Source organism: Neovison vison, chromosome 13 (genome assembly GCF_020171115.1).
Source record: "Neovison vison isolate M4711 chromosome 13, ASM_NN_V1, whole genome shotgun sequence".
Lineage (NCBI taxonomy): Eukaryota > Metazoa > Chordata > Mammalia > Carnivora > Mustelidae > Neogale > Neogale vison.
The window spans coordinates 36,674,398-36,690,789 of record NC_058103.1 but is presented as its reverse complement, the minus strand read 5'-3'; the positions used below and the strand labels follow the sequence as shown (position 1 = coordinate 36,690,789).

General features: G+C 40.0%; 1 protein-coding gene across 14 annotated transcripts in view; it reads left to right on the top strand.

Moving 5' to 3' along the window:
- The window catches only part of SYNE2 (spectrin repeat containing nuclear envelope protein 2), a 330,800-nt gene that overhangs the window by 201,587 nt on the left and 112,821 nt on the right, over positions 1 to 16,392 (top strand). For all 14 annotated transcript variants that reach the window (XM_044231769.1, XM_044231767.1, XM_044231774.1 and 11 more), the window contains 5 exons: positions 1,085 to 1,267; positions 2,024 to 2,161; positions 9,305 to 9,490; positions 13,807 to 13,929; positions 15,074 to 15,256. In XM_044231769.1, coding sequence (XP_044087704.1) covers positions 1,085 to 1,267; positions 2,024 to 2,161; positions 9,305 to 9,490; positions 13,807 to 13,929; positions 15,074 to 15,256 — 813 coding nt within the window. The remainder of the gene's footprint in view (positions 1 to 1,084; positions 1,268 to 2,023; positions 2,162 to 9,304; positions 9,491 to 13,806; positions 13,930 to 15,073; positions 15,257 to 16,392) is intronic.

The window sequence follows — 16,392 nt, the reverse complement described above, 5'->3', positions numbered from 1 at the left end:
GAGTAACATGGGAAATACAACACAGAACATTGCTGAGACATATTTGATTAAAAAATATATTTCACTAGGATTTGAAAAGAATTGACAGCTTTTCTTTAGACGACGAAGGGAAACGGGAAAACAAATTCCAAATTTATTTCCTTTGTAAAATATCTTAGGAAATCAAGTGTTAGGTAAAACTGTATATAAGCCTAATTTTCTACCATTAACTCCTAGTAAACTTCTGCATGTGGAAAGCATTCTTATTCGAATCTACATTTTAAGGAAGTGTTCTATGTGAATGGAGACTTTTAAAAATAGGTCAGACCGGACAAAAAATCTTGATTCTTAATAAGTAGAGGAACCTAATTTAACCAGTCCTATTTTTCCTATTTCTAAAAATTCAGTTTTTAAGCAAATATTAAGTAAGAATTAAATATTTTACCTTTGAGAGTTCCTCTGACCATACAAGTCCAGGCTTGAATGCAGTCTGTTGGTTTCTTGAGCCAAAAGCAGTTGCTAGAATGTTTTGCCACTGCATTAATCCTAAGTCAAAACAAATCTTTTCCTTTTGTTAGTTTTAATTTTATAATATTTTTTAAAGTTGGTTCCATGCTGGAGACCAGTGTGGGGCTTGAACTGAAGACCCTGACATTAAGACGTGAGCTAAAACTAACTGAGCCACCCACACACCCCTGTCTTTATACTTAATAAAATTGTATTCTAGATTAAATACACACATATACATACGTGTGTGTGTGTGTGTGTGTGTGTGTGTGTATTCTAAAAAGATTTGGGTATAACATAATGTTATCTCATCATTCCTGAAAGAGTAGGGTTATATTGTCCTTGTTTGGTGTCATTCTCTGGAAATATCCCGGTCTTTCTGCACCCTTGCAGCAAACAAAAAACAATTAGACTGAGAGACCTCAGAAAAGGTGTTTTTCAATTTAGGTCACAAGTGGTTTCTGGGTATAAATGAAATAGTGTGCCTGTGATGTTGTTTTGGTAGCATTCGCAAGTGCAAATACAGGGCAAAAACTGGGAATTAACACAGCGAGTTGCGACCTCTGCATTCCAAGTGACTTACGGTTTCCTTCTTCAGAAAATGTGGGATGAGCTAGATCTCTGGCATTGCAAGCTAAATGAGCTGGATTCTGAAGTGCAGGACATTGTTGAGCAGGATCCAGGACAGGCTCAAGAATGGATGGATAACTTGATGATTCCTTTCCAGCAGTATCAGCAAGTCTCACAGAGAGCGGAATCTAGAACCTCACAGTTAAATAAGGTACGACAGTAACATGTGATAACGATCCTTAGCTTACTGTGATATTGAGAAGGCTTTGAAACAAAATGAAAAGAGATATTCAGAGGCAGCCGGTTTCCCTTGAATTGCCAGTTTTAGGTTCTAAAGCTAGAGCCACACGGCAGGTTCGGGTGGGCACTGGGAGGAGAGCTTTAACTGCTCACACTGGCGGGAAGTCCGACTGGACAGGCAGAAGCAGATTTCTGAAGTCGGGCTGCAGCAGCAGGAGGCCAGGCTGAGCACTGGGCTTCGGCAGGTCATGGGCATTTCCAACAGGCCATCTCAGGAGTCCCTGGGAGGAGCCAGCCACAAGAAAGAATGTCACTCAGGAACAAGAAACTGTCTCCTGCCTTTCCAGATAGAGGTCATGGTGGAGGAGTTGTATGTGTGATCTAGCAAGAACAAGGCAGCAGGACTTCTTAGTCCCAGAGGCACTGGGATATTAGAAGACAAAGCCCCGTATGGAGGACAAAACTTAAATCCATTTTTGAGAATGAAGCATCAGATGGGGACCAGACTAGTTGCAAGGCCACCTGGAAACAGTTACGAGACCCGTAGCGTTAGGGTAGAACTTCTTAAGTCCTTTCTACCTGTGGTCAGGATTACTCATCTTCAAAGTTGGGAAGGTAAACCTGGAGAGGGTGGGCAAGTCCCCCCGGGATAACAGAGTCTTTGTTCAAGGCTCATTTGGCTCAAGTAGAAGGTGTCAGACTCCTTGCTGCGGCCTCTCTTTCCCAGGCCACGATTAAGATGGAGGAATATCACGACCTTTTGAGGAGTACAGAGGCTTGGATAGAAAACACCAGCCGTCTGTTGGCCAGCCCTACGGACTATGATTCTTCAAAGGAGCTGAGTCAGCATGCCAGCACCCTTCAGGTAAGGAATTTCAGTGTTCCTGAGGGCCCTAGAATCCGCATAATGATTCATGGTCTAGTTGACTACCACAGTGCTTAGAAAAAACCCTTCTTTCCCAGGAAACCACCTTATCTTCAACCTTGCCAGATGGCAGAAGGAAGCCTGGGAGAGTGGCAGGCTTCCTTGGCAGTGGCAGAAATTTTGGAGACGGGATCTAGTTCTTTCTGTCTTGATAACTACTGCACGACTTTTTGGGTAATCTGCTGTTTTCCTCTGTGGTTTCCCCTGTCTGTGAAGGAAGAATGTTGGAGTGATTAGTGTTGATGGTGTTGGTCAACAGAATTCTACGATGGCTCCCAGTATTGCTGTCCCCTGATGCACACAGTTGTATAATCCCGTCCTGCAGAGCGTGGGCAGGGATAGGAAAGTATGTGATGAATTAGCCACTCTTAATTAGGTTACAGTGTATGGCTAAGGTAATGGGTTAGTCACTCCCAGGAATACGTGATTAATCATGGTCATATGATTATAAGACTCCCTGAGAACACACCGAAGAGTTCTACAGCTGACTTGATGAAGTCAGCTGCAATGTTAGGGGAGGGTCTTGGGGCTAGGACCCCGGGGCAGCCTTCAGAAGCTGAGAGTGACCCCTTGCCCCAGTCAGTAGCCAGCAGGAAAACCGAGATCTCAGCCCTGTGACTGAATTCTCCCAACAACGTGAGTGAACTTGGAAGAGAAACCTCCGTTCCAAATGGCACCTTGATAGCAGCCTTGATAGCCTCTGATAGCCAAGGACCCTTCTGAGCTATGCCTATGCTCTCGAGCCATGGAAACTAGGCGAGAGTACATTTGTTTTATTGTAAGCCATGAAGTTTGTGGTAACTAGTTACACAGCGTTAGAAAATGAATCTATAGTTCCTTCTGGTTATAGCATGCCGTGATTCCAAATGTTCTGTCCTTTTTGGTGCCCGATGTCTCCATGCTAGCTTACAAAGACAAAACAAATGAGGGTTTTTTCTTATTCAGGCCATGACTGCAAGAGATCTTCCAGATGCCAAGTATTGGCTTAAGTTGTACTGTGAAGGCATCGTTCCTTCTCTTCCATATTATTCAACCCCAAGAAAGGGTCTCTTAGGATAAAGGTTATTCCATCACAATTTTAGAATAACCAGACCTAAGCGTTGATCCAGCTCCTTGTTATATCTTTAGACTAGTACGGTATGTTCTGAGGGAACAGCTGACTTTGTACCTCACTGATGTGTGAGACTTGTTGGACCACGTGGTAACAGTTGTAAAGATGCTGCCTTTCAGCCATCCGTTTGTTTCTCCCCCTTGCCTGTGATTTCTGCCCTCACCTCTCGGGCTGGCTTTCCATGTCCCCATAGCATGGTCTCTTTTATTTTAAATTGCCTGTATTTTTCATCATTTCAAGAGAGGAATTAATAATTCTTTTCCTCAGGCTTGTTCTGAGTTAAAAAAATTGTTTTCAAGCGTGAACTCAAGGGGCGCCTGGGTGGCTCAGTCAGCTAAGCATCTGCCCTCAGCTAAGGTCATGATCTCAGGGTCCTGGGATCGAGTCCCACATCCAGCTCCCTGCTCAGTGGGGAGCCTGCTTCTCCCTCTCCCTCTGCTGCTCCTCCTCCTTATGCTCTCTCACTCTCTGTCAGATAAACGAATGGAACCATTAAAAAAAAGTGAACTCAAGCAAAAGCATCTATACTGTTGCTATCTTCTACTGACACAGATGTAATGTATAGAAGTATCTCTCAAACTGTTTAAGACATCCTAATTTGCTGGCCTTAACCTTATGAAGTAGAACTTAGTGGAACTCTAGTTTATGAGCTAGAAGAAGTAGGCACAAGGGGAGGTTGGTTTACCTCAGAAAGCATCCTCATAAATCCTACAATGAGAAATAAGTCTCAAACAACTAGTTCTATGTGAAATTCCCATTTTCCCCTATTTTGAAAATAGTTGTCTTATTTTTATGATATTCTTTTCTATTTTTCTAGTATTATCAGGCATTTTTTTTTTTAACAGATTTTATTGATTTGTCAGAGAGAGCACGAGCGTAGCAGGCAGGGGCACATGGGCAGGGGGTGGGGGAGGGACGGGCCAGAGGGAGAAGCAGACTCCCTGCTGAGCAAAGAGCCCAATGTGGGACTTGATCCCAAGACCCTGCAATCATGACTTGAACCAGAGGCAGACAGTTAACTGACTGAGCCATCCAGGCGTCCGAAGCTTTCCCTTTTAATTGCACTATAACCTTCTACCTGGATTGTGTTTTAAACAGGTTTTTATAACCCAAAGATGATTCTAGAAAGACTGCTATTGTAAAAGAATTGTTGAAAATCAATTGTCATTGTAAAAATAGAAAAACAATTTTGTTTTTAAATACATATCATCAAGGTATAATTCACATATACTAAAATACACTGTATATATGTATATGTATTATAGTATATATATACATATATATATATGTGTATACACATATATATGTATATATATACTATAATACATATACATATATACAGTGTATTTTAGTATATGTGAATTATACCTTGATGAAATATATATATATGTATATTTTTATAGTAAACTCTACCCAGTGTGGGGCTTGAACTCTTGACCCCACGATTAAGAGTTGCAAGCGCGGGGCGCCTGCGTGGCTCAGTGGGTTAAGCCGCTGCCTTCGGCTCAGGTCATGATCTCAGGGTTCTGGGATCGAGTCCCGCATCGGGCTCTCTGCTCAGCAGGGAGCCTGCTTCCTCCTCTCTCTCTGCCTGCCTCTCTGCCTACTTGTGATCTCTCTCTGTCAAATAAAGAAATAAAATCTTTTAAAAAAAAAAAGAGTTGCATGCGCTACCATGCATGCTAAAATACACCTATTTTAAGTGTGCAACTAGATGACTTTTGATGAAGGTATACATTTATGTAATTACCACCACCATCAATATAAAGGACATCTCCATCACCCCATAAAGTTTCCTCTGTCTCCTCTTCTGTCTTTAGCTCTGTGAATCACTCACTCTTTGTTTTCTGTTAATATAGTTTGTCCTTTTCCATGGGGTCCTATAAATAGAATCATGTGGTATATACCTTTCGTACCTGACTTTGTTTATTTGGCATTATGTTTTCAAGATTCACTCAGGTTAATGTTTATAGATAGTTCATTCTTTTGGTAGGTGAGTAGTGTCCCATTTATGGATATACGCAGTATGTTTATGCTTTCACCAGTTAATGGGCATTTGCCTTGTTTCAAGTTTTGAGCTTTGCTAGGCTAGCAGCTTAAAACAATAAACATTGATTATCTCCATTTCTGTGGGTCAGGAATTCAGGCATGGTTTTGCTGAGTGCCTCTGGCTCAAGGTCTCTTGCAAGAATGCAGTCAAGCCTCAGTTTGGGTGAGGGAAAAGACAGGATGCACTTCCAAGGTCATTCACTTGGCTATCGGCAGGCCTCAAAACATGCACTTCCGTGGCACTCCCCGCAAGGCTGCCTCATGGCACGGTAGCTAACTTTACTAACTGTGAGCAGTCTAAAGAGGGAAAGCCCCCTGGCTAGAAACAGTCTTTTTATAACCTAATCTTGGAAATGACATCTCAGTACATAAATTAGTAAAGCCAATAGTAAATAAGCTGGTAAATCAGTAAGCCCAGTCTCCATTCAAAGGAGCTGATTCTAAGGGCAGGAGTATCAGGAGGTCCCCACCTCCTAATACTCCTGCCCTTAGAATCAGCTAAGGGATCTGGGGGTCCACTTAGAAGCTGCCTGCCACACGCTACTGTAGCAAAGCTGCTGTGAACGTTCATATACAGATCTTTGTGTGCATGTATGTCTTCATGTCGCATCATTTGGTAAATACCTAGGAGTATGTTTGCTGACTTTTATGTAAGTATTTAACTGAATGAGAAACTGTCAGATTGTTTTCTACGATGGCTGGACCATTTTCAGCCCCCTGGCCATGTGAGGTTTTTTTGCCTTTTTTTTAAGATTTTATTTATTTAGGGGCGCCTGGGTGGCTCAGTGGGTTAAGGCCTCTGCCTTCAGCTCAGGTCATGATCCCAGGGTCCTGGGATCGAGCCCCGCATTGGGCTCTCTGCTCAGCGGGGAGCCTGCTTCCTCCTCTCTCTCTCTGCCTGCCTCTCTGCCTACTTGCGATCTCTGTCTGTCAAATAAATAAATAAAATCTTTTTTTTAAAATATTTTATTTATTTATTTGACAGACAGAGATCTCAAGTAGGCAGAGAGGCAGGCAGAGAGAGAGAGAGGAGGAAGCAGGCTCCCTGCCCAGCAGAGCTCGATCCCAGGACCCTGGGATCTTGACCTGAGCTGAAGGCAGAGGCCTTAACCCACTGAGCCACCCAGGTGCCCCTGGCCAGGTGAGTTCTAATTGCTCCATATTTTCATCTATACTTAATATTATCTGTCTTTCAAATTTTAGCCATTCTAGTGGTATTAGGTGGAATCTTCTGGGGTGGTTTAAATGGCCTTTCTTTATGACTCACTACTTATTTATGTAATTTACTTGTGTGTTTGTCATTTGTACACTTCCTTTGTGATATGTCTGTTGAATTTTTAATTGGGCTGTTTGTCTGTTATTGAATTGTAAGTGTTATTTATAAAATACTCTAAAAACCAGTCCTTCATCAGATACATGATTTACAGATACCCTCCTGGTCTGTGGCTTGCCTTTTCGTTCTCTCATTCGTATCTTTCAGAGAGCCAATGTTAGGGATTTGATGGAGTCAAGTTCATCAGTATTTTTCTTTTATGGCTTAGCCTTCTGTGTTGTATCTAAGGAATCTGTACCTAACACAAGGTCACAAGAGCTTCCTCCTGTCTTTTCTTCTAGAAATCTTATAGCTTTACTTCTTAGATCAATTTCAGGTTTATTTAATATGGTATGAAGGTTGATTTTTTTTTTTCCTGTGGGAATATATTGAGTGTTTACTATTTGTTGAAAAGACTCACCTTTGCCTTACTTCAGTGCCTTATTTAAAATCAGCTGCCTTGGGAGTCTGGGTGGCTCAGTCATTAAGCACCTGCCTTCAGCTCAGGTCATGGTCCCAGGGTCCTTGGATCGAGGCCCATATCGGGCTCTCTGCTCAGCGGGAAGCCTGCTTCTCCCTCTCCCCCTCCCCCTGCTTGTGTTCCCTCTCTCTGTGCGTCTCTCTCTCTCTGTCAAATAAATAAAAATCTTCCCCAAAAAATAATTTAAAAAATAAATAAAATCAGCTGCCTTGTTGAAAATCAGTGTGGGTCTAATTCTCGGCTCTCTCATCCGTTCTGCTGATCCGTGTGTCCTTTCACTAATGTGACACAGTCCGGATTATTGTAGCTTTATAGTAAATCTTAAAACCTGGTCACATAAATTCTGCAGCTAGCTCTTTATCAAATTTGTTTTGGCTAATCTGGGTCTTTTGTGGTTCCATGTACATTTTGGAATCAGCTTATCAATATACACAGGCCTATTGGAATTTTGAATGGATTGCATTAAATCTGTTAATTAGTTTGGCAAGACTTGACATCTTAACCATATTGACTGTTCCAGTCCAGGAACATGATGTATCTTTTTATTTTGGTCTTCTTTAATTTTTCCCAGCAGTGTTTCATAATCTTCAGTGTACAGGTGTTGCACATGAATTGTTGAATTTATCCCTAAATATTTTTTGTTTTGATGCTGTTATAAATAGTACTATTGGTAAAAAAGGCATTGGTTTTAAGGTTTGTTTTCCATAAAGTATTCTTCTAGTATTTTGAATAAGAACAATGTAAAGTTCTGAATAACCTCATAAGTTTTAGAGACATATGACTAGAATTCTCATTGAATTAAGTGAATGTTTTTTCTCATGCCATATTATGTTTTATGGAATTACCCGAAGACTACATGAGCAGATTGAACATTTGCATTTGGATACTGAGATAGATATTTTGAAATGTTAGGTTTGGAAGTTAATACATTTTATTTTTTATTTCTATTTTTTAAAGATTTTATTTATTCATTTGACAGAGAGAGAGAACAAGAGAGCACAAGCAGTGGGGAGAGGCAGAAGAAGAGGGAGAAGCAGGCTCCCCACTGAGCTGGGAGCCCGATGCGGGGCTCCATCCCAGGACCCTGGGATCATGACTGCAACCGAAGGCAGACACTTAATGACTAAGCCACCCAGCCACCTCAAAAGTTAATACATTTTAATTGTTAAAAGGAACAGAGAGAAATTGTAAAGAGGAATGCCGAAGAAATTATAAAAATGGAGGTTTTTCACTTCCATTTAGTTTTATTAGCTTGTGCTCCTTTGGTGCCCAAGTTATTAGGGTCAACTCGATGGTACAGAAGTCAGTAGCATCATGTGGGAGGGCCTGAGGAGAACACTGGCACCAGGATTGGCAAGCCACAGGATTGTCTTTTCATTTCCTATACCCACTTTGTTTACTTATTTCTCTCAAATTCATGTTCCCAAAATTATTAGTCCAGCCAATGAGAAAGCGCCTGAATGGCTTCCTTGGCCCCAATTTCAAATTAGTGTTCCTAGTTCTGTTACCAACGGCTGTAGGAGCAGGTTTATATAGTATAAAGTAGCTGCTGGAAGCCCACCAGAATAGGGTAGATGCTCTGAGGTCACGGAGTGTTGGTGGAGTACCCAGGTGGCTCAGTTGGTTGAGCGTCTGACTCTTGATTTCTGCTGAGATCGTGATCTCAGGGTTGTGGGATGGAGTCCTACATTGGGCTTCATGCTGAGCACAGAGCCTGCTGGAGATTTTCTCTCTCTCTCTTCCTCTCCCTCTCCCTGCTTGTGCTCTCTATGTCTGTCTCTAAAAAAGATAAGAAGAAGAACTAATAAAATAGTGAATCTTTTTAAAAATACATAAAAATAAAAAAAATAAAGTCACCCAGTGCTGTTGAGAATGTAGAGCGTTTAGTGTTCTATTATGAAATGATACGAATAGGTGTTTGAAATACCGAGACAAATTTAAAAGTTCTCTAATTCACATTTTTTCTTACTAAGGTATAATTGACACACATTGTATGAGTTTCTGGTATGCAGTGTAATAATTTGATATTTGCATCATACATAGTTACAGAATTTTCTTTCATTTAAATTTTAATCAACTTGTTTCAGTATCCTGATGTTCTCTCTTTTTTCCTTTGTTTCCATTGTGTAGATGGCTTTGGAAGATTCAGAACAGAAACACAATCTTTTGCATTCAATTTTCACGGATCTAGAAGACTTGTCAATAATTTTTGAAACGGATGATTTAGCACAGTCTGTACAAGAGTTAAGTCGTCAAGTAGCAGCTTTACAACAAAAAATCATGGAAAGCCTTCCACAGATTCAGAGGGTGGCTGATGTAAGTTGGCACTTTAAAAATGTGATTTCTTACTTTTAATTTATATTTCATTTAGTAAAGTAGAGTTATACTGCTAATCAACTCCCAATTATATGGAGACATTGATCTGGTACGTTTTTCACTTACTTTTTTTCTTTTTTTCTTTTTTAAAGAATTTATTTATTGGGGCACCTGGGTGGCTCAGTGGGTTAAACCTCTGCCTTCGGCTCAGGTCATGATCTCGGGATTTTGGGATCGAATCCCGCATCAGGCTCTCTGCTTGGCAGGGAGCCTGCTTCCTCCTCCTCCTCTCTCTCTGCCTACTTGTGATCTCTCTCTGTCAAATAAATAAATAAAATCTTTTAAAAAATTTATTGTAGAGAGGGTGAGCAAATGCGGGAAGAGGGGGCAGAGGGAGAGGCAGAGAATCTCAAGCAGACTTTCTGCTAAGCCAGGAGCCTGATGCAGGGTTTGATCTCACAACTCTGAGATCATGACCTGAGCCAAAAACAGAAGCCAGATGCTTAGCTGACTGAGCTACCTAGGTGCCCCTATGTTCTTATTTCTTGAATTATATTTTACTTTAATTTGCAGCCCATGGTTCAAACCCCATTCTCAGTCCAGAAATGGTCTATTTAAAAGAAGGAATCCTGATCAGATATGCTTACTCTTTTCTCTTTGTCAGAGAGGCGATATTGTTGATATAAAGCTCAGATTAGCAGAGGGAGATAACCTCCCAAGTTTTTATTCACCAGTAGCAAATATTTACTGAGGAGGAGCCACAGGATTTTTAAATACTTTTATTTATTTTAGCTTGATATGTGTGAGGCATTTATTGAAAGATGAAGTCACATAGCAGAGGCAGGTACAATTAGTCTTAATTATTTATTTTTTGTTTCTCAGTTACATTCCCTATGCTACACTTACGTAACTTCAGGGAGTGATAATCATTAAACATTCTTGGTTATTGAAGCTTATTTCAAGGGTTTTAAATGCTTTGACAATTTTTGATAGAAATTATGCTAAGAGATACTGTATGCTTTTTTATATATTTTTCAATATAAGATGGAAAAATTATTCCAATATAATTTAACTTCATTTCATAACTTGGAGATATCACTACAAAGTTACTGTACTCATTGTTTCATTTGCTTATAAAGTTATATTTATTTGATATTAAATGGCTTAAACTGCTGCGATTTTGAAATCCTCAACCTGATTCTATGTAGTGTTTAAATCCTATCCCCTTTCGTTACTATCTATACCTTTTGGTGTCTACAGTGTCTCTGCATTGAGCTCTTTTTTTTTTTAATTTTATTTATTTTATTTATTTATTTATTTATTTATTTATTTGAGAGAGAGAGAGAGAAAGCACAAACTGGGGTTAGAGGGAGAGGGAACAGATTGCCCACTGAGCCGGGAGCATGATGTGGGACTTGATCCTAGGACGCTGGGATCATGACCGGAGCTGAAGCAGACACTTCCACACTGAAGGCCTAGCCACCTAGGCACCCCTCTACATTGAGCTCTTTTTATGTTTTTCTTTTTTTTTTTTTAATTTTATTTATTTATTTGACAGGCAGAGATCACAAGTAGGCAGAAAGGCAGGCAGAGAGAGAGGAGGAAGCAGGCTCCCCGCTGAGCAGAGAGCCTGATGCGGGACTCGATCCCAGGATCCTGAGATCAGGACCTGAGCCGAAGGCAGCGGCTTAACCCACTGAGCCACCCAGGCGCCCCTCTTTTTATGTTTTTTTTTTTTAAGATTTTGTTTATTTATTTGACAGAGATCACAAGTGGGCAGAGAGGCAGGCAGAGAGAGAGAGAGGGAAGAGGCTTCCTGCTGAGCAGAGAGCCCGATGCGGGGCTCTGTCCCAGAACCCTGAGATCATGACCTGAGCTGAAGGCAGAGGCTTTAACCCACTGAGCCACCCAGGTGCCTCATGCATTGAGCTCCTTAAGTAAAGGTCTGAAGGCCTTCTTACAGTGCAAGTAAACGTTAGTATGTAGGGTTTGTAGCCTGTATTCATTGATTATGGTTTTATAGCATGTATTCTTCTGTACATGGGGTTTGGAGCCCGTGTGTAGGTTTACAGCACGCACTTCAGCATTTTCACTGTGAGGTTCTTGGCTAAGTCCTAGAGGTTGACCTTGATGAGAGAGTAACTACTAGACAAGTGATCTATTGTTTAAATTAATCTTGAGGATATTATAAAGTAATTTAGTGACTTTGCATGACAAGAGTTCATTAGGGGTTTGGCAAGAAGATCCTGCCAAAATTCCCAGCTCCTTTTGTGTGTATTTTCCAAGGGTGACTTTATAATTTTATGTAAATGATATAATTTTTTAAAATGTTAGACCCACTTGTAATTGTTTAAGCACATTCCAAAGATAAACCTAAAGAGTGTGTAGTTATCGAGAATTTACTTAAAATTTGATTCTGGCTGGCTCAGTTGGAAGAGCATGCAACTTTTGATCTTAGGGTCATGAGTTTGAGCCCCACCCTGGGTGTAGAAATTACTTAAAATACAAATAATGTTTAAAAAAATGGACTCAGGGCTCTTGGGTGACTTAGTTAAGTGTCTGCATTTGGCTCAGGTCATGATCCCAGGGTCCTGGGATCGAGTCCTGCATCGGGGTCCTTCTCTCTCTGCCTCTGCCTCCCTCTCTCTGTTTCTCATGAACAAACAAAATCCTTAAAAAAAAATTGACTCAGATGCATAATACTTTTCTTCTCATAGTGTAATTGAAAATTGGCCTTAAGAGAAGTTTTATCTCAGGAAGGTATAGTATAAGCAGTGCTCTATAGTTTGACATGCTGTTAATAGAATGACATTTTTATTGAAAGCAGTCAACATCTATGTACATGTTACTAGTTTTTTGTTTTGGTTTGTTTTTTTTTTAATTCCAGGATAGTTAACGTACAGTGTTAACATTAGTTTCGGGCATTCAGTATAGTCATTCAGCAGTTCTGCATGTTGCTCAGGGCTTATCACAATAAGTACACTTTTAATCCCCTTCACCAATTTCCCCCATTGCCCACCCACCTTTCCTGCAGTAACCATCAGTTTGTTCTCTACGGTTAAGTATCTTTTTTGGTTTGTCTCTTTTCCCCCCTCTGTTCATTTGTTTTGTTTCCTGAATTCCACATATAAGTGAAGTCATACGGTATTTGTCTTTTCTCTGACTGACTTCATTTAGCATTATACTTTCTAAATCCATCCATCTTGTTGCAAATGGCAACATTTCATTCTTTTTAATGGCTGAGTAATATTCCATCTCTCTCTCTCTCTCTCTCTCTCTCTCTCTCACACACACACACACACCCCGTATATTCTTTATGTACTCATCTGTCAGTGGTCACTTGGGCTGCTTCCATAATTTGTCTATTATAAATAATGCTGCAATAAACATAGGGTACTAAATCTCTTCAGATTAGCGTGTTTGTATTCTTGACCAGAAGTGGAATTACTGGATCATTTTTTTTTCTGTTCTATTCTATTCTCTTTTTAGAATAGAATAGAATTCTGTTCTTTTTTAAGTTTTTGAGGATTGTCCATACTGTTTACCACAGTGATTGCACCAGTTTGCATTCCCCTCAACAGCACACATTTCTTTTCTCTCCACATCCTTGCCAGCACTTGTTTCTTGTGTTTTTTATTTTAGCCATTCGGACAGGTGTGAGGTGATTTTCTCATTGTGGTTTTGATTTGCATTTCCATGATGATCAGTGATGTTGAACATCTTTTCATGTGTCTGTTGGTTATCTGGATGTCTTCTTTGGTGAAATGCTTGTTCACATCTTCTTCCCATTTTTAATTGTATTACTTGGATTTTTTGGTATTGAACTGTATAAGTTCTTTATATATTTTGGGTACTAACCCTTTATTGGATATGTCATTTGCACATACCATCTCCTGTTCCATAGGATGCCTTTTAGTTTGATTGTTTCTTTTGCTCTGCAGAAGCTTTTTGTTTTTATGTAGACCCAGTAGTTTATTTTTGCTTTTGTTTCCTTTGCCTCAGGAGACAAAGCTAGAGAGATGTTATGGCCAGTGTTAAAGAAGTCAGAGCCTTGTGCTTCTCTAGAATTTTTATGATTTCAAGTCTTATATTTAGGTCTTTAATCCATTTTAATTTACTTTTGTGTATGGTATAAGATACAGATAGCTGTCCAGTTTTCCCAACACCATTTGTTGGAGATAGACTTGATTAATTTTTAAGAGGTACAAGTGACAAACATTTTTGGTTAAATAGAATACATAGCAATAAATTGTGTTTTATACATTATTAACATTACAATATATACTGCATGAGAGTTTTTGTTCCTGAAATTCTAGGATGTAGTGGCTATCGAAACTGAAGTAAAATCAGTAGAGAAAAAAGTTTCAAAAATCAAAGCTGTCCTCTTATCAAAAGAAATATTTGATTTTTCACCAGAAGAACATCTTAAGCACGGAGAGGTAAGGAAGCATGGATCGTTATTAAAAACATTTTCTCATAATAATTACTACATTTATTTTTTAATATATAATAATACAATATGATAAAGAGTACTTAGTCTTGCTAGAGTAATACCAAAATAAAGTTGGGAAATAGATAGGAATGACAATAAATACCATGTTTTAAATCATGCAGTACTCTCTGTAAAAAGGTAATTTTCCTATAGGTTTTTTTGTTGTTTTCATTTAATTTCTTCTGAAAACTTCAAAGTTTGGGAATTTTGCCTTAACATCAAATCCCGGTGCTTAATAGTTCAAGAGCTTGAGCCTCTAAGTCAAGAGAACCAGGTTCTAGACCCAAGTGCATGCTTACAGGCTATGTGACTTCAAGCAATTAGTTAACATTTTTTGGGTTCTCTTCCATATCTGCACATTGGTGTTGTGGTGTTTGTACTGGACAATTACGGTGTATACAGAGCCCCAGCACAGGATCTGGAACATATTAAACAGCATATGGACACTGTTGCCCTCTCAGCCTAGAAGTTAGAAGCCTGTGCTTTGGAATTGGGTTGCCTGGGCTCTAATCCCAGCCCTGCCTCTTACAGTCTGACCTCCAGGGTCTTCTAACTTCTGTGTACTCCGTTTCCTTACTGTGACGTAGAAGTTCTGATACCTACCTCCCAGATTATATAAATCCAGGTCTTGTTGGAGCAGATGTCAGTCAAGCGAAATATTATTATATTTTTGGGACTTCGGAAAAGTGGCGGTACCGTTCAAGTATTTTTTTGAGCACCTCCTGTGGGAGGCCCCATGCTAGGCTCAGGTGCTCTGAATGTCAAAGACAGCACTTGTCCTTGCACAGCTCACTCAAAGCACCAATTCTGCAGAGAGGGACGAAGAAGGGAAGAGAAGGAAGGCTGGGGTGGTCCAAACTCAGAAAGAACCTAGCCCTGGTGGGTTTCTCTTGCCCCAGGCCTTCTTTCCTGAGACTTTTAGCTATCTGGTCAAAAGTGATCTGAGAATTCTTTTGAGTCTGAGGCAAAGAAATGCTTTAAAAATAAAAACTAGAGATTAAAGACTAAATCATACAGTATTTTCATTTTGTACAGACTTTCAGTGGCCATTTCTTTTCATTGATCTATCATGCTTATCTGATGCAATTAAGGTCATACTTGAAAACATCCGTCCCGTGAAGAAAGCCATTGCTGAACTCATGTCTTACCAAGTGGAACTGCAGAGGCCCCGGGCAGGAATGAAACCTCTTCCTGTGTTTCAGCGAACAAACCAGCTTTTACAGGATATTAAACTGTTGGACAATGTGACTCGGGAACAAAATGAACTATTAAGGGTGAGCCATTATGATGATGACGGCCAGCTTATTGGCTGAAAGTGTGTGGCAAAGGATGGTTTTGTTTTCAGTTTTAGTGGTTGGGTCGGTGAGATTCTTATGACCCCAAGATGCTGCCTTTGTTGATTCCTTTCTGTTCTCTTCCCAGTATTACTATCCAGGAGGAGACATTTGATAAAAGAGAGTATCTTACTGCTCAGATTCTCAGTTCTTACTCTTGTTTGGTCAGAGGCACTAAAGCATAGTTATGATCTGTTTGATTCTAATCCCACAGTTATTGAAGACCTCCACAAGTAAATGCTGTGGGGAGAGATTTGAACCTGAGCAGTATATTTGCAATTTCATGAGACGCTTACAGTAACCAGCACCACAATAACCTCTCTGTACATCTCAGTTCCTTTTCTATTAATCATCTCATTTTATTCTCTAACATATGATACAGTTAGAGGAGGCACCTTGCCAGCCTTATTTCTCCATATAAGGGGACAAAAGTCAGAAGGTTAGATGACTTGCTGAAATACCACGGAGTTCACTTGTGTCCATATTCATTTGTGTGCAAATAAGACAGGAATTTGGGTTTCTAGACTCCTGGTATCATTTATTCTCCATACCAGGATCTCTTCCTTCTAACTGGTGACATCTTTCAGCCTCTCCCCAGAAGGTTGGTTTTTTGGGGTTTTTTTTGTTCTGTTTGTGCTTTTTAAATTTTTTTTTTTTTTAAGTCTTATGTTTTGACTGATCTCCAGGCCCACCCAGGTCAGGAATAATTATTAGATAGAAATTCCATTTTTCTTTGGTTTGCTTTACTAGATTAATAACCACTTTCACAAGAACAGAAAGTTGCCGAAAGAGCCTTAAATTCCACAGATGTTTCAACTCCATTGGCAGATCCCACCCTACTCTCCCAACCACCCACTGGCTTTTCCTGATTAGATGGGCTGGGGTAGGAGAAGAGGTGTTTTGTTTTTTTTTTCCCCTATTTCCAGCCGCCACCTGATTATAGGGAAAAAGCTGCTCTTTGTCCCTCTTCAGTTTCATTTCCTTTTAGCTGGCTACTCTGTGTTCTCCTAAGATTTGAAGATACTGTAACCTCTGGTTTGAGTCTTAGCTCATAGAATCTCTCTGTCCTGGCTACT